The sequence below is a fragment of the Plecotus auritus genome (assembly GCF_963455305.1).
Source record: "Plecotus auritus genome assembly, chromosome: 1".
NCBI lineage: Eukaryota > Metazoa > Chordata > Mammalia > Chiroptera > Vespertilionidae > Plecotus > Plecotus auritus.
In genome coordinates this window covers 65,718,114-65,736,548 of record NC_137770.1, presented here as the reverse complement: position 1 = coordinate 65,736,548, position 18,435 = coordinate 65,718,114, and the positions used below count along the sequence as shown (strand labels likewise).

At 43.4% G+C, this 18,435-nt stretch overlaps 1 protein-coding gene across 3 annotated transcripts; it reads left to right on the top strand.

The window, feature by feature from the left end:
* Window positions 1–1,897: 1,897 nt before the first annotated feature.
* DUT (deoxyuridine triphosphatase) lies at window positions 1,898–14,460 on the top strand. 3 transcript variants are annotated; one of them, XM_080687220.1, is made up of 7 exons: window positions 1,898–2,158; window positions 3,476–3,614; window positions 5,917–6,008; window positions 7,906–7,950; window positions 13,278–13,352; window positions 13,511–13,581; window positions 13,987–14,460. In XM_080687220.1, exons 1-7 carry the CDS (start codon window positions 2,134–2,136, stop codon window positions 14,041–14,043), a joined length of 504 nt encoding a protein of 167 aa, XP_080543346.1. In that variant the 5' UTR covers window positions 1,898–2,133; the 3' UTR covers window positions 14,044–14,460. The 3 variants fall into 3 exon arrangements, with proteins under 3 accessions (XP_080543346.1, XP_080543345.1, XP_080543344.1); XM_080687219.1 differs by lacking the exon at window positions 1,898–2,158 and adding an exon at window positions 2,649–2,969; XM_080687218.1 differs by lacking the exon at window positions 1,898–2,158 and having other exon boundaries at window positions 3,105–3,614.
* Window positions 14,461–18,435: the final 3,975 nt, after the last annotated feature.

Genomic DNA, 18,435 nt, shown 5'->3' with positions numbered 1-18,435 from the left:
TGGCAGGCAGAAGAGGTTAGGGGCAATCAGGAAGGCAGGCAGGCAAGCAGTTGGGAGCCAGCAGTCCTGGATTGTGAGAGGGATATCCAACTGCACATTTAGGCCCGATCCTGGTAGGGGTCCCAGATTGGAGAGGGTGCAGGCTGGGCTGAGGGACACACCCCCCGCCCCCCGTGCACGAATTTCATGCACCGGGCCTCTAGTCCTATATAAAAGGCTACTATGCAAATAGACCGAATGGTGGAATAACTGAACACTATGACGTGTGCTGACCACCAGGGGGCGCTCGTGGAACATGGTGTTGGCTGCTGCAGGATGATGGAGTAGGTGGTGGGGGGGAAGGGGTGCAGACCAAAGCGGGGCACTGGTCGCTGTCATCGGGACAAGCCTCTGGTGGTTACTGAAAATTCTTTGCTCCTGTACATCGTAGTCCCACGCGGTGCTTACACCTGCTGCCAGCGCCAGCCCCACTTGCACCCGCTGCTGGCACTGGAGCCACCACTGGCACCTGCTGCTGGTGCCTGGCACCGGCCCTGATCGCTTCTCAGGGCTTCTCTACCTCCTCCTGTTCCTGAGTGGTGATCGGGGCTGGCAGCCGCCTCTCGCACCCGCTGCCAGCTCCGGAGCCACCGCTCATACTCACTGCCAGCACCTGGTGCTGGTCCCTATCACTTAGCACCGTGAGTGGCTGTGAGCAGTGGCTGTGGCCCCGATCACCCCTGAGGGCTTCTCGATCGGGGCCGCAGCCACAGCTAGCACCTGCTGCTGGTGCCAGCCCCAATCGTTCGGCGCCATCAGCGGATGCGAGTGGGGCTGGAGCCATCAAGGTGTGGGAGTGGCGGTGGTGGGAGTGGGGCTGCGGCAGACAGGGGACCAGGGCCATGGCAGGAGGGGCCAGGCGGGGGCGCAGAGGATGGACGGAAACCCACCCCTGTGCCCATCGCAGCAGCCTCGAGGCCCACAGTTCCTTTCAAGGTACACGAATTGGTGCACTGGGCCCCTAGTAAATATATAAAAGAAGTACAGATTGCAGTTATAAGAGGTATGTTTAGAACAAAAAACTAATTACTGTGATAGAAAATGGTGATATGGAGAATGGGCAGCTATTCCAGTTGGTAAGTTTGTCAGCGAAGGCCTTTTTGAGATGATTTGAGACTTGAAACACATGAAGCTCAGACTATGGATGGATGCATATGGATTCCCAAGCAGGAAAGTCTGGTGCATCGAGAAACTGTTCAAAAGCCAGGTGGCCTGAAGCACCACCAGAGGTGCCCGGGATGATGGCCCAGATCATATTGCTATAGGTATACATTTGGGGAGTCTGTAGGGTAGAGGCAATATTTAAAGCCATGGGAAGAGAGAGCACACAGTCTACCAGCCGTGGGCAAACTACGGCCCGCGGGCTGGATCTGGCTGTTCTATCCGGTTCTCTTGCTCTCCCTCCGCTCCTTTACTTTGAATTTATATTAGTTCACACAAACACTCCATCCATGCTTTTGTTCCGGCCCTCCGGTCCAGTTTAAGAACCCATTGTGGCCCTCGAATCAAAAAGTTTGCCCACCCCTAACCCATAACCTCATCCAGAGGAATTCCAACGTTTAGGAGGAGCCTGAAAAGGTGGGGACTGCCATTAAGGAAAGGCACAACAAGGAAATCTCAAACCTTCCCCAACAATGCTCTGACATTTTTGCCATTTTTCTAAAATTGCTCCTGCCCTGTCACTATAATTTGTATTTATTTTGACAAAGTGCATTACAATTAGGTATTCAGATTTCTGCGTTGGTTCCAGAGATAACTGGAGATATTTGTAACCAAGAAAAATCAATTTACTATTATATAGAAAGTGACTTGCTCATTCCCACTGTAAGTTGTACCAGGTGGCCCAGATCTTTGAATCACAGCCACGGGTTGGGGGGTTAGGGAGAGGACGCTCCATGCAGCTGTGGGGTCATCAGGACAGTGCTAGGATTTCAACTGACAACCCTTTAAGAGTAACAATACACCTGCGCACTCAGCGTTGTAAGGGAATCGAACACCCTTCTTTCCCCACAGCCTGGGGCGCAGTGGCTCGCACCAGCGACGTGAGGCCGCCCCGCTGCTTTGGCGGCCCCTGAGGTTAGTACCTGGGGAGTCATGGCCGCGGGCGGCGCCGCCTCAGGTGAGTCAACAGCTGGGCAGGGCCCGGGCAGTGGGACTCCAAGATAGTCTCAGAAAAAGGGGGCCCGAACTGATGAACCAAAAGATAGTTACAGAGGCAGTAAAGCATCAAACAGACTGTCTAATTACAGCGGTAAGGTTAGGGAGAGGTGGGGGAAATAAGAGATCAACTGAAGGACTTGTATGCATGTATATAAGAGTAACCAACGGATGCAAAACATTGGGGGGTGAGGGCATGTATTGGAGTGGGGTGGGGGGGGGCAATGGTAAGATATGTACACATACCTTAATAAAAATTTGAAAAAAAAAAAAGAAAAGAAAAGAAAAAGGGGGCCCGAGGGGAAAAAAACACAACAAAAACAAAAACGAGAATCGGAGGGAGGCAGAGGCAGCCGGATCCGGACGCAGTGTGTGCCACGTTCCCGGATACCCAAGGCCTACGCCGGGCCGATAGAGGCCGCCTCCGTGCGCCCCTGGTCGGAGACGGCGGTTACTGCTTCCGAGGTCACTTTACCGGACGGTCCTAAGGGTGCAGGCCTGGCGGCGCCGCGGGAGCAGAATAGCCGACCAGCGCCTGTAGCTCTGGCAAATGACTCCGCTCCGCCCGCGCCCCGGGCTCGGCTACTATTTCCTTCCGTCTTTGCTCCGCTCCGTGTTTAAAGAGGCGCGCAGTCCACCGCCGAGCGCCGCCACGGCGGGACTCCGCGGGCCAGGCCCTACCCTCCGCCCCGCCCCGCCGGGCGCCGCGCCGCCCGGGGCCTCCCGGCCGCTGTCCAGCGCTCGCAGCCTGAGCCGAGAATGTCGCAGCGCCAGTAATGTCTGGGCCGGGCTTCCTAAGGCGTGGGGAGGAGGGAGCCGGGCCCGCGGTTCCCGCGCCCGCCCCGGGGCCTGTGTGGAGGGCGGCGGGCGAGCAGGGCCCGGGGAAGTCCTGGGACTTGGCGCCTTAGGGGAGGGCGCGCAGCCCCCTGGCGCGGGAGCGAGGCCATTCAGGTCACCCCGTGGGGTGCCGTGGTTTCTATTGTGTGCGTGGGAGGCCACCGAAGCCGCCCCCTGCATTGGACACGCGTGCTAAGTTTGGAAAGTTTAAAAATGATCCATAGTTTCCGATCCCAAATCTGTTTTCGGAGAAGGGTTTCCAGCCCCTGCTCCCCTCTCCGCCCTTTGTTGGGCTCGTCTAGGAGGAGGGGGCGTGGCGGGGCGTTGCTGGCGGGAAATTCAGAATTTGAGCGCGCTGCGGCGGCTGGGTTCATTCTGCTCCCTCTTGTTCCCCTGCGCCCACCTCCGCCCGCGGTCTACCCTGCCATGCCGTGCTCCGAAGACACACTCGCCATCTCCCCCAGCAAGCGGCCCCGGCCCGCGGAGGAGGGCGGCCTGCGGCTCCGCTTCGTGCGGCTCTCGGAGCACGCCACCGCCCCCACCAAGGGGTCGGCGCGCGCCGCGGGCTACGACCTGTACAGGTGAGTGCTGGCCGCCCGCCCCGCACCCCGCGCCCCGCAGGAGGTCGCCCGGGCGGAGAGCCTGGGAAGGCCGCTTTCTGTCCCCTCCTTCGCTGCCCCCGGTAGAGAAGGCTAAATCCCGAATTTTAGAGCTTTCTGCCACGTTAGTTTTCATTCTGCTGCTACAGCTTGAAACTTCCATTTAAAAGATTACAGAGACAAACGTTTTTTGCATATATGTACGGTTTCTGACTTTTTATGTTGAAAATTTTAGCTTGCCTCTTTAACCTGAATTTAACAGGGATTTGGGCAAAGAGTGTAGAATAGTAAATAAATATTCATAAATGTGCTCTGAGGCGTTATTTTGCAACATTAAATGTTCTCTGAGGCGTTGTTATGCAACCTTTATTGCATCCTCTCCGAGTGGAAGGTAGAGATGTGTGAGGCACACCTTGCCCTTCAAGGCCTGAGCCATGATGCTGTGCATAATGGAAGGAAAAGCCAGGGTGGAGCCTAGGTGCTCAGTATGAAAATACCTAGGCAGGATTAATGAAGGCTGCTTTTGTTTAAAGAGTTAAAAAAATTTCTCCATGGGTTCATATTTAAGTTTGCCCCGAGGACTGGAAATTTCACAAAGGGCTTGAATATGAAAAGCAGAAATATTAGTAATACTCCCACCTTTTCACTTGTGTACTTTTTACCTATACTAAAAACTTTAATGTATATTTTTTAAATCCTCATAACAGTCTGAATAGGTGAGTGTTATGTTTTTACAGGCGAGGGGTTTGTAAGGAGCTGAATTGATTAATCCAAAGGCTTGAATGTAAGAGCATTTTTGACCCTGAATTAAGTGCCTTTTTTCACTGGACTTCTGTGCCCACTTCTTAGGACCATTAAGGTAACTGAAAAGTGATATTGGAGATAGGGAGTGGTCTGAGCCTTAGGATGTATTTTAAAGCATTCCAGGTAATTCTAACCTGAGAACTATGGTCTAAGAGTCAGTACAAGAGAAGAGGAGAAAGCACTGTGATGATAGTAAGGGCGAAGAGAAAGAAAAAGAAAGGTGAAGTATAGACTGTTGTAGCTGAAAGGGACTATGGTTCAGCCCCTTAGTTTTCATGAATAGAAAACAACATGTAGTTTGACTGTCATGTCTGGGCACTATTCTGAATCTAAGAAGAGACTGATTTAAGGTACTTTGAGCATCTTTATATACTGAAATAGACATGGATCTCTTTAATAAATTAGTGTTTAACTATTTGAGGAGAGCAAATTTAATTGAAGAAAGTAAAAATACACTACCGCTTTACCAGTCTTAATGAAGGTCTTCAAAGTCATTTCCAGTTCTGCTTATTTTTAAATTTCTATCAAAGAGGGGGCTACAATAAAAACAACAGCAGCAGCACTTGCAGGGTGGACCTTGGAGAATCAGTTCCTCAGCAGTGCGTTTCTCCAGGGCTGGTCACAGTGGTCAGCTCTCTCCCTCAGCTGGTGAAAGGTCATGGCCACAGCTGGGTGTGCTTGCTAACCCACCAAGACCAGCAGAACAGATGCAGCCAGCTCTCCCCAGTTAGGTGGCCCACCCATTGCCCCCTTTCCTTCTCTGCATGTTTTCCATGATCCCTTAGAGCAGTGGTTCTCAACCTTTCTAATGCCACGACCCTTTAATACAGTTCCTCATGTTGTGGTGACCCCCAACCATAAAATTATTTTCGTTGCTACTTCATAACTGTAATTTTGCTACTGTTAATGAATCGTAATGTAAATATCTGTGTTTTCTGATGGTCTTAGGCTCTACAGCAGGGGACCCACAGGTTGAGAACCGCTAGCAGGGTTGCCTAAGACCATCGGAAAACATATATTTACATTATGATTCATTACCAGTAGCAAAATTACAGTTATGAAGTAGCAACGAAAATAATTTTATGGTTGGGGGTCACCACAACATGAGGAACTGTATTAAAGGGTCGTGGCATTAGAAAGGTTGAGAACCACGGCCTTAGAGGATTGTTGTGAGACTAATATGCGTTATAAAAAACAGAACTGTGCCTGGGCATAGTAAGGGCTTTATAAATGTTAGCTATTATTTACCGTCCTTCCCTGGTTCTCTCTTTATCTTCCTCTTTTCATACCACCTTAGAAAAGCACACACTTTTTAAAAGTTCATCTTTTCTGTCCCCTCCTGCTAAATCATTACCTCAATTTCCCAACCAAATTTTGTTCAGGGGAGAATACATTTATATATTGTCACCTCTTTCACCAGAAAACAATCACTACATCTGAATACCAGTGATTTGTTTCTGTTTTTCCAATATCTTTCTAGTGCCTATGATTACACAATACCACCCATGGAGAAAACCCTTGTGAAAACCGACATTCAGATAGCTCTTCCTTCTGGGTGCTATGGAAGAGTAGGTAAGTGACTCAAGATGTTTTTGTGATATGTTCCTTCATCTTAGTTTTATCTGGGGTATAAATGAGGGAAGGGATATTTCTTGGTCTGAGTCCTAAAATAAGGAAGTGCCAACTGTTATGGCAAATGCAGCCATTTGAAAACTTTCATTTACATAATTATACTTTGGAGATATTCCAGTTCCGTTTCAAAGCACTGCAATGAAGCAAATATCACAATAAAGCAAGTCACGTGATTTTTGGGGGTTTTCTAATTTATATAAAAGTTAATGTTTACACTCTTTTGTAATCTATTAAGTATACAAAAGCATTATGTCTAAAAATATACATACCTTAATTTAAAAACACTTTATTGCTTATAAAATGCTAATCATCTAAGCCTTCAGCAAATTGTAATCTCTCTGCTGATGGAGGGCCTTACCTTCAATTTGTAAAAAATATAATATCTGCGAAACACAATAAACAAGGTATGCCTATATCTGCTTTTGCCTCTTATCTCTTTGCCATTTTTTCGATTCCTTACTTTAGCTCTTAGAAGGCTCACATTGGCCCAAGAGGTTCTCACTGTGAGAAATACTGAAAATATAGGTGATTTTTAACTGGCACTTTTTCCAGTGTTACCACCAACCCCCCCTTCAAAAACCAGATTGCATATGAAGTCAAGATTTCTTTGTGAAGATGGTGATGAGAATGGCTAATATTTGTTATTTAAGAAAATAGAGGCTGCTCAGGATAATGGCACATGGCATTTTATATCATGAGAGTGGAACTTCTAAAACCTGTTAGTCCCAGAGTATATCAGGCCACTTAGCCTTTTCCCTTTTGGGTTTGCCCCCTTGAAGTGAGTTAGGGAAACACCTTCAGTGAGGGAAACACCTCACAGAGGGAGGAGCTAGGACAAAATGGAGTGCAAGTTCTCAGGTTCGACTTTCCTAGAGTGATTCAGTTGTCACTGGAGAGTTTAAAACTTCTTTTCAAGAGCATAATTACTTCCTGACTAACTTTAGAGTAAACCTAAAGGAGCAAGTGGAGCTGTGACCCACCCTTCTCTCCCAGGGTTGGGGTGGGAGGTGATAGCAAGAGTATCATTATCTGGCCATGAGACCTGCTAATGCCCCACTCCAGGCATTTACCACCTTATCGTATGTGTCTATGGGTAATGCATATATGCATACAAGTTCTTTGGTTGATTTCCCCCCCCCCCCAACCCCTGCTTTTTATATTTTATTTTTAAGAATAAAAGGCATAGTAAGAATAAAAAGCATAGTAAATTGAGTTTCTAAGGTTTAGTTTTTGGCATTTTTTCAGCTGACGTTAAGCCTTGTACTCTGGTTCACTTGTTAATACAGACATGTCTTTTGGCATCTGTATCAGGAGTTGGAGCCCCAAGTTCTGGACTGGGCTCTGCTACTCTTTGATTAGGTTTATGACTCTTCTCCCCCTCCCCCTCTCTCCCTCTTCCTCTCCCATACCATTCCCCCTTCTTCCCGTTTGCATTGCAACATGCTCAGAACTCTCATTTTAAAACAAAAGTCCTTTTCCTCAGTTCTGTGCCCCTGCCAGCTACAGTCCTCCCATTGTGGCCCTGCTTCAGAGTTGTCTAGGGTTGTCCCACTTGCTCACCTTTCAGTTCATTCTAGTAGTCCATGGCTAAACCACCCTAGTCCTCCATTGACTGAACTTGTATGGACTGGCTTAAGTTGGGCTTCAAATTAGACCTTGTCAGATTTTTCTAAACTATTCTTTTCTACTTTGGTAATACAGAGTAGTAAGTAAAGTGAAGATGAAGATATCAATGATAGGAAATAAGAGTAATAACATGTTTAAATTGTGTCAGTTGTATCAAGTAATTGCCCTTCCCTCTTAAAATAGCCATTTTCTCCTTTTTTTGTTTTTTTAGCTCCACGTTCCGGCTTGGCTGCAAAACACTTTATAGATGTAGGAGGTATTGTATTTACATTTTTATTCTGTAAATATTTCCAAGTATTTACTTTGCATTTGCTTATTAGGAGGAAGTAATCTAATGCCAAATTTTATTTTTATTTTAGTTCAAGAAAAGGAAATGTTTTTTGTTGTGTCTTGCCTTTTAGAAATTTCAATCTCTGAATAACACAATCATGATAGTTATAAATGCTATTTGAATATGTTTAATTTTTAAATGACCATTATGTGAAATGCATGTTATTTTACTACTAGGCTAACTAGACACTATCTGACAGATAGGATTATTGCCTTGGTTTAGTGTTAATCTGCATTTAGTCCAAAAATGACTCCATTCATAGAAGAAATTTTGTTGTTATAAGAGAAGGAAAAGCTTTTATGTCACTTAAGCAAAAGGTTCTAGAAAATGCAGGTCTATATTTTAAGATTTTTCTTACCTCCTTAAGAGAGGTATCCATGTTTGGCAAAAGATAAAAAGAGAATCTTTCCCTAAAGTCAAGAGAGAAGACACTGTCCTTTCCTATCTCGATTTCTTTTTTTAAAAATGATATATTTTTATTGCTTTCAGAGAGGGAGGGAGAGAGAGAAACATCAGTGATGAGAGAGAATCTTTGATCGGCTGCCTCCTTCATGCCCCACACTGGGGATCGAGCCCACAGCCTGGGCATGTGCCCTGGCAGGTGCCCTGGCAGGGAATCAAATCCTGACCTCCTGGTTCATAGGTTGATGCTCAACCACTGATCCATACCAGCTGGGCCTGTTAGGATTTCTTACTGAGCAAGTCCTCCATGACTCCTATCCCTTATAACAAAGCCTTACTCAATGTCTCCCAAAGTCAACAACTTCCTCACCAGGCCCCTTTCATGAGGGAGCCTTAGTCTCCTCTGCTGGCCACCTCTAACCGCCCTTTACTGAACGGAAATTCTCACCTTCCTGATATGCCTCCCTTACTTGGATCTCATTACTGGTGACAGACCCCATTGACAGGGTTATGTCCTGACCCTTCCTTATCCCCATTGATAATAGTGAGTGCTTCACTAACATGCTGTAGCTACTTTTGACAGATGAGAAAACTGGCTCAAAGATGAGTCCAAGTAGACACATTAAAACCTGGAATCTCCATCCATATGATTTCACTCCACTTGTTCTTTCCAGCACCGTTTAATGCTGTTGATCACCCTGCCCATCCACCACCAGCCATAATCTGTACTGAGTTAGCTCATTGTCACATACACTGCATGGGTTAAGCATGATTGAGGCCTGTCCTTGAACTATCTCCTGCCTGCCCCTTAGACTCCCCATGGTGTCACTAGGTGGTGCTGTGGGGCAAGACAGGAGCCCAAAAGTAGTTCCTAAGAGAAGCTGAGTTTGACACAACAGGGATGGACGGATCGCCTTGAGGATTAATAACCTAGGCTCAGTTATGCGTGATTTTCAAATATACTTGTACAAGGTCAAGTATGGTAATTTAAGACTATAAGTTAAGGATATAAAAAATTGTGTATATTTAAAAAGAAGTTTCAAAGGGTTGGGAAAGGCACATGGGCTTTGGAGAAACAACAGTGAAAATTAGTGTGCACACCTGTGAAGGGTTGGAGGATTAAATGCTAATGTATGTAACTCTGATACTATTTGACTTATATTAGATCCTGGAAGTTATATTTCCTGTGCCCTAGGGCAGTGGTCGGCAAACTGCGGCTCACGAGCCACATGCGGCTCGCGAGCTGCGGTTTGCCGCTCTGTTGACAAATGAGTTTGCCGACCACTGCCCTAGGGACTTCACAGATTTTTTTTTTTAATGTGGAAACTTTGTTACTAATTTTTGCTCTGTTGAAAACAAACCCTCTGAAAAAAATTCATGTAAAGGAAATGGAAAGTTAGTTTGCCTGGTGATTGGTTTGGTATTTATTTATAAAATCACATTGTGGTGTGTTCTTGGATGCAAAGTATCTTAAAAATGCCTCTTAGGCACAAGTTTATCACAGTTGGCCACAGTTTTTATTTCAGAGGAGAGATGTTGTTAGAAATCCCAGGCTGTAAATAAGGGTCAAAGGGAAAAGTTGAGTATGCAGGCTTCTGTTCAGAACTTGCATCTGGTAGGTGTGGATAGTTTTCACTAAAGGTTTCCAACAAACGACATGCCAAAGTCTTGACAGAGTGAAACGTTGCCTGAAGTCAGTTAATCACTCTGCCAGTTCCAATGCATGATTTTTCCAGTGATAACTTCAAAATGCTTGCTGCTTTCTCATGAAGAGACATGTCCCTGATGTAACTAATGTCCCTTACTATATGGGTTTTTCTTGAAGGTCAAATTGCCTTTGAGTGATAAGTGGACTTGGAACTTTTTTTATATATATACTTTTGCCACTCATGCTAAAAAATAAACTTAATTGAGAGCTTTTTTTCCCTGCCATACATTTTAATTGACTTCAAACAACTTCATTTAGTTAGTTGAAGGCTTTTCCCATGTCTGTATGCTGAGCATAAAATCTTGGTGGATTACTTGGCATTGCAGAATTTAAAATACCCAACCATTTGAGTTTGATAAAACAACTTTATAGATAGATAGCAAAGGCCTTTACACAAAGGGAGTGTTTTTGTATCTTAGAAGATAGCATAGACTAAAAAAATGAATACTTAAGTCATATGCAAAAGAGTTAAATACCCAAAGAGATCAGAAAAAAAAAATTAAACAAAATATAGAAGAGGACATGCAAGTGCGCAGCAATCGTATGGAGGAGGAAAAGTCCAGCCTCGCTAGTCACCGGGGAAACGCAAAGTAATGCCATGAAATACCATTTCTTTCTCATCACGTTGGCTGGAATTAAAAAGATTGCTACCTCTGGTATTGCAAAGACTTTGGAAATGGGCCTTCTTAAATACTGTTGATGGAAGTTTGAAGTGCTAAACCTTTTTGGCAAATTGTCCACTAAAATTTAAAATGTACACACCCTTTGACCCAGAAAAGTGCTTTTTGGAAACTATTTGATGAGGATAAAAAGCAGTAATACACAAGGACATATGTACAGGGCTGCTCTGTGTGTTATAGCAAAAGTGTGAAAATAACCTGAACGTGTGATAATATGTAAGAGGTACATACTAATAATGGTCCTGTATATCTTAGATTTAAAAAGAATGACTAAGATTTATGCATATTAGTCTCAAAGAATGTCTATGTGGCAAAAAAAGAAAGTAATGTATAAAATATATTACTGTAACATTGGCTACCTGAGGGAGGGCAGGGGAACATTATTAGCCTTTACTTTATTTGTGTTTGTTCTTTGTGGGTAATCTAAAAATGTTCTGGTAAAATAGGAACAAAAGAATCCAGAAGTCAATCCACATTGTCTTATCGCACATTCTATCTAGACAAATGAGTCCTAGTCTGTACTCCAAGCCTTGCAGTATGGGATTCCATTGCCTTTAGTGGTCATCTGTGCAGGCAATGGATAGCATGTTCTGCTGAGGGCTTTCTGCATTAAATCTCATCTACATTGTTCCTGCAGCCAAAATTCTCTGCATATAGATCTCAAGGAAAGAGTTGGTCCCATCTTTGTCTTAATTATATCAATAAATATTAAGGACAAATTTAATGGTCAGCTGGTAACGGGGAAAGAAATCAGGCTTCAGTATTCTTTGAATTGGTCATTGCTGTATAAATAGAAAGGAAGACTGTTTTAAGAAATACTTAAATTCAATTTTACATCCCTAGTAATTCATCCATGAAGTACAGGGGTTAATTTAAACTTCTACTGGGATCCACTGGAAAAATCTAAAATGTTGGTTTTTCTGAGTTTTGTTTTTTTTTCCTATGGTGGAACTTTTCTTTTTATTATTATTTACTTCCCCTCCCGCCCCCGCCCCATCTAAGAAAATTGAAAGGAAATGCTTACCCTTGTTCTAAGAAAAGTTTTTTTTTTCAGTTGACCTTTAAATAATGAAGCCTGCCAAACAGCATTGGTACCCATGGAGCTAAGTTCCTGATTACTTTTATTTCCTTTTTTCCTTTGATAAGAGGGTTTTTTTTTAGAAGGTAGGTGTTAATAGATAGACATTACATGGACCTGCATTGGATTAGGTTTGCATGAATTCTATCCAGCATTTTACAAACCAAGGGGAAAGAATTAGCAGGTATAAAGGAAATTGGTAGGAGTGGAGGGGAGATTAGAGAGACTGCTAGTAGATAGGGGGTTTCTTTTGGGCTAATGAAAATATTATGAAATTGATTATGCCGTTGGTTGTACAACTCTGAATACATTAAAAATTGTGAATTGTGAATTAAGTTTCAATGTTAAAAAAAGGAAATGAAAAGGCCTGGTGCCACCTATATTATCTATGCTTGTGTTTATGGAAACATTTTAAATTCCTGGCTCAAAGATAAGTGCTAACAAGTCTGGTAAATGTACTTCTCTGAGCCAAAGCTGGGCCCTGGCTTACATTTCTCTCTTGTTCTTGTGTTTATAGTCTCAAACAGGTACTAATTACATAGGGTTCTAAGTAAAAGTGTGCTCATTATTAAGCTAATGTGCTAATGTCTTCTGAGAGATCACTATCTAAGAAAAGGTGGTGGCTTAAATTAAAAGGTTCAGCTCCATTTTTATTATAAAAATGAAATGTGCTGATATTTGGTAGATGGCTGCTTAACGATGTCAGCATTGACTTATTCCACTGCCGATCTTCAGGCTTTCTGACATTTTTATTTATGACTCAATCATATTTTGATGTGGAGATTAGTAGGAAGCTGCCACCAGGAAAAGCCTTTAAAATCCAAATCATAATTTTCTCCTGGTCTTTTTTGGCAGGTGTGCAGCGGATAGACAGTGGGTTTAAAGAGCAATTCAGGATGACCTGTCTGAGTTGCGAAGTGCCTGCTCCCAGTTTAGAGTAGGAGACTGTCACCATTTATAAGGGTAACCGGTTGGAAAATGAAGGACACCTTCTAAATTCTTATTTGCATATTAGTAATATTTCTTAGTTTTGATGATTTACATAGTTACCAAATGCTTACTCAGTTGTATAAAAATCGCAGAGTCATGCCCAGCTGGTGAAGCCCCATGGTTGAGCGTTGACCCAGGCACCAAGAGAGGTCACTGGTTCGGAGTAAAAACCCAGGTTGCAGGCTCAATACCCCACCAGGGGCTGTGCAGGAGGCAGCTGATCAATATTTCCCTCTCATCAATGTTTCTATCTCCCTCTCCCTATCTCTCTAAAAATTAATTTTTAAAAATATTTAAAAATCTCAGAGCCACATAAGAGTGATTTTGAGGTAATTATACACTCTTAGTGTTTTGGTAGCATAAAACAAGTTAACATTATTTTTCTTTTCTCCAGCTGGTGTTATAGATGAAGATTATAGAGGAAATCTTGGTGTTGTACTGTTTAATTTTGGCAAAGAAAAATTTGAAGGTATGTTAAATACATATGGTCACATAGATGCAGTGAGTTTTCCAAGTTATGCACATCTAAATAACACATGCTATAGTTCTCATTGTATAAGGCGAGTACAGAGAATGCATTAATAAAAGATCAGTAACGCACTTTTGTTTTTGTTTTTCTCTTTGAAGTAAAAAAGGGTGACCGAATTGCACAGCTCATTTGTGAACGGATTTTTTATCCAGAAATAGAAGAAGTTCAAGTAAGTATCATAAAAACTGAGTAGGGAATGAATGATCAGTGTAGGAAATTAAAATTGTGAGATTTAATTATGCTATCTGTAACTACTAGTAAATAGCATAAATGACTAGTCCCATTTTTAAGCAAAATTAAAATCTTAGCTTTAGAATTTCTTAATGATTTTCATGGCTACCATATAGCATTATATTGGATAATAAATCATTTAGATATACTGTGAAATTCTATTTCCTTAGCTTTTTTGAAAATTACTCAATATTTAAATTTATGGAGCTTTCTTAAAATTTTATTTTCTGTAATTTTTTTAAAAGATGGAATAGCAGGAATGAAAGTCTTATTAATGTGGAGCTGGAGAGAACTGAGAAGATCTGAAATTAACCAGATGGCTTACCACCTTTTATCTTTTCAGGTTTTGGATGACACTGAAAGGGGCTCAGGAGGTTTTGGTTCTACTGGAAAAAATTGAAATTTATGCCAAGAATAGAAAATGAGAAAGAGTTTTTTGTTTGGTGTTTTGCACTTCTGTAAACTTAACAGCTTTAGATTCTAAAAATATTTGGTTGTCTCATGATCAAGGAGAAGGGTACTCTGTTGGGATCACATTGAACTTTTTTGTGTTTTTCTACATTTGTTGTTGTACAAATATTCATGGTAACGTAATAGTTTTTTGTGTTTTTTTTTTTCAATCAAATGTACAACCATTACAGATCCCCAGAACTGTATTATTTAATTCACTAAATGCTACCCATTCAACAACTTATTCTTCGATTTGTTTTATAAATCATAAGCAAAGCCTTTTATTCAATAAATTTGAATTCTTTCACAGATACAAATTATTATGTAAACTGAACTAAAAGATAATAAAAAAAGTTATTCCTTGTTCTCTTTATTGGTCTAAAAACTGTGTGTGTGTGTGTGTGTGTGTGTGTGTGTGTGTGTAGAGAGAGGCGGAGAGTCTAAATTTTTAATCTTAATATTTCTTTGTGAGAATGGGAAGAAGGGAATCATCAGTTTATTTTTCTATTTTTAGTGTTGTTGCTTTTTCAATCTTCCTTTTGGTAGACCCCAGGTTGACTGGGTAGAGTATGTGTGAAAGGAAATGTAACTTGGAAATTTCCAGTTGGTTTCTCCAAATTTTGTTTCATCAAGTAAATTGTACGAGTTGTAGTTAGTATATTGGTTTCCCTCACTGCAGTAGCATTAATAGGCTGTACCCAAGGAAATATTGAATTTAATCAGAATAAACTAAATATAATGATGTATGCTTAGTCCACTGGGTTTGTCCAACCCATGTACCTTTGTTTAAATATGTTTAAGCAGCATTTCATTTCTGTGGATTTGTTTGATTAACATCTGCAGACTTCTAGGTGTGCTTCCTATATTCTATTTCCCAGACCCCTTTGCTCCAGGTACACTAGTGTGGGACTCCGACACATCGTTTTTGTGTGGGGGGGTGTCATAGCAGACTGCCGGAGCTGGCAGCTCTCTGGCCACCCAGGTCCTGGAAGCACAGGCTAGAGCAGCCGTGGGCAAACTACGGCCCGTGGGCCGAATCCGGCCCGTTCGGCTGTTCCAGGGGTGGGCAAACTTTTTGACTCGAGGGCCACAATGGGTTCTTAAACTGGATTGGAGGGCCGGAACAAAAGCATGGATGGAGTGTTTGTGTGAACTAATATAAATTCAAAGTAAAGGAGCGGAGGGGAGAGCAAGAGAACCCTCCGCTCTTTCGGCTCCGCGGGCCCAACGGGCCGAATCCGGCCCGCGGGCCGTAGTTTGCCCACCCCTGGGCTAGAGTGTGTTGCTGCTCGTCCAGTGGTTCTCTAGGCCATTTAGGCCATTTAATACCCTACAATGTAGTGGTTTCCATCTGTGGGTCACTATTCATTAGTGAGTCATGACATGAGCACAGTGGGTCATAACTAGCATTTTGAAAAACTGAATAGAAAAACAGAACGACACTTGTCAGGTGGGTAAATACTATAAAGACTGAATTACATATTTATGTGTGTATTGGGTTGTGGTATAAATTATTTCTGCTGAACTAGCCAGAGTAAGTTCTGTTCTCTGAACCCTGACCATACATAGTAACAGTTGAGTAAGAACAAATAGTATGACTTCTAAGAGATGGTCTTAACTTACACTGTTAATGTTAGTTTCCCCTTACTGAAGTCCACTATATTAAGCACTTACAAACTATTTCTCATAGCATACCTGTGGGAGAGTAGATAAAACACTCTTTATAGATGACAAAAATAGGCTCAGAGGGCCCTGGCCAGTGTGGCTCAGTTTGGAGCATCGTCCTGTGCACCAAAAGGTTATGGATTCATTTTCAGTTCAGAGCATGTACCTAGATTATGGGTTTGATCCCTAGCCAGTGAGTGGACAGGAGGCAACAGATTGATGTCTTTCTCCCCTGAGCTTCCTCTCTCTAATGTCAATTTTTTTAAAAAGTCCCAGAGGTATTTAATAACTTGCTTAACATTTCAGCCAATATGACCACTAATAAAATTTGGGCCCTGTGTTTCAAAGCCCAAGTTCTTTATAGTACTTCAGTCTTCCGGGTGGCAGAATATAGAATGAAAAAGGTAGTTAACGAAAGCCCTTATCTGTTTCATATGTGGAATATTTTTCCATCTGGGCACCATACTTACAGAAAAATGCTCAGATCTGTAGCTACTCAGAAAGAGATAACCATATCCATGGGGGATAGATGAAAGACTTGGCTATTTGGAGAAGTGTGTGTGCTGTGAATGGGGACAGGGGAAATAGCAGAAGGTCCCTGGGATATGTATGATAGATGTTCTTAGATCTTAAAGACTCCTAAGGGATAGGCTTGTTAGATTTAAACTACAGATATCTGAGATAATAGAAAAGGTATCTTGGTCTTTGCCCCTGATTCCAAAGATAGCTCCTAAAACCCTTGTAATTACCTAAGTCAGTGTTCGGCAAACTCATTAGTCAACAGAGCCAAATATCAACAGTACGATTGAAATTTCTTTTGAGAGCCAAATTTTTTAAACTTAAACTTCTTCTAACGCCACTTCTTCAAAATAGACTCGCCCAGGCCGTGGTATTTTGTGGAAGAGCCACACTCAAGGGGCCAAAGAGCCGCATGTGGCCCGTGAGCCGCAGTTTGCTGACCATAGACCTAAGTGATAAGAACACTAGGAGCATCTCTTGTTTTAATATTGGTCTTTGACCTCTGTTCCTGACAAAGCTGAAACCCTTATAGTTTCCTGGGTGATGGAAGTGTCTGTGGTTCTAATGAGATGACTCTAGGTGAGCACCTTGATGGCTCCTGGATGGGGACTGGTCACCAGAAAGACCATGAACAGAAAGCCTAGAATTTTCAGGCCCCCCCCTCTACCCCCATTCTCTTGAAAATGAAGCTTCCATAAAACCCCAAAACTCCAGGCTTCAAAGAACCTCCAAGTTGGTGAACTTATAGAGGTGCTGGGAGAGTGGTGTACTCACACAGGGCATGGAAGCTCCATCCCTATCCCACATACCTTGCCCTGTGTTTCTCTTTCATCTGGGTTTTCATCGGTGTCCTTTATCATACCTTTTAGTAAACTGAACATAAGTGTTTCCTCAGTTTGTGTGAGCTGCTCTAGGAAATTAACCTCAAGGAGGGTGGGTCTTTAGAACCTCTAATTCAGCAATCACCAATCTTTCGGACCTCACGGGCCACCACTGGTCCACAGACCACCGGTTGGCGAGGTTGGCGATTTCTGCATAGTCAGTTTGTCAGAAGCCCAGGTTGGCTATTTGGAGAAGTGTGTGTGCTGTGAATGGGGTGCTAACCTGGGCTTCTGACCAGCTTCTGAAGTGTGTGTGGGGGAGTGGGTGAGGGGAGTAGACATTCTTGTGGGACTGAGTACTTGGCTTGTGGCCTCTGACACTGTCTTCATGTAGACAGGATCAGAACTGAATTAAATTGTAGGACACCCAGCTGGTGTCACAGAATTGCTTGGTATAGAGGAAAGCCTCTACACATCTGATGACCAAAAGTGAAATGCATGTGAGTAGTAAAGGACACTCACAGGGAGAAATGACATAGTCGAGAAGACCTGGATTTTAACAGTTTGGTAACTTCCCAGCCAGAACCAGGCATTTTTTCTCATCCTTCACAGTTCTGTCTCACTAATGACTCCTTGTCCACTCCTGTTCTTGGTCCTGTAACATCAGAAGAGGAACAACCAGGGTGACTCCTACAGACTAATCTAATGCTCCAGTTCACCTTGGTGGCTATGCAGTTGGAATCACATACCAGTACTTCAGCAGTTGGCCTGGGTGGATGGGGGGCCGAAGCCCAGAGCACCTTCTCTGCACAGTACTTCCTGCCACATGACTATCTTTATTCCACCTGGGAGGAGCTATCAAATGATTATTTCCTCAGATTCATTTTCCATCTCATCAATGGAAGAATGGTGGAAGGCTACAAGGCTAGGATCCGCAGGCACCTGGAGTTTTATGACGTGAAGGTATCAGAGTTTGGGATTAATGGGCCTCAGAAACACTGATATCTATACTAATAAAAGGGTAATATGCTAATTAGACTGGGTGACCGACCATCTTTCAGATGTCCAACTTCCAGACAAAGCCACAGTGGTGGGGGCCGAGGTAGAGGCAGTTAGGGGCAATCAGGCCGGCAGGGGAGGGCAGTGGGGGCAATCAGGGTGGCAGGGGAGGGCAGTTGGGGGAACAGTTAGGTGGTGATCAGACTGGCAGAGGAGGTTAGGGGCAATCAGGCAGGCAAGCAGGTGAGTGGTTAGGAGCCAGCAGTCCCGGATTGTGAGAGGGATGTCCCAGATTAGAGAGAGTGCAGGCTGGGCTGAGGGACACCACCCCCGTGCAT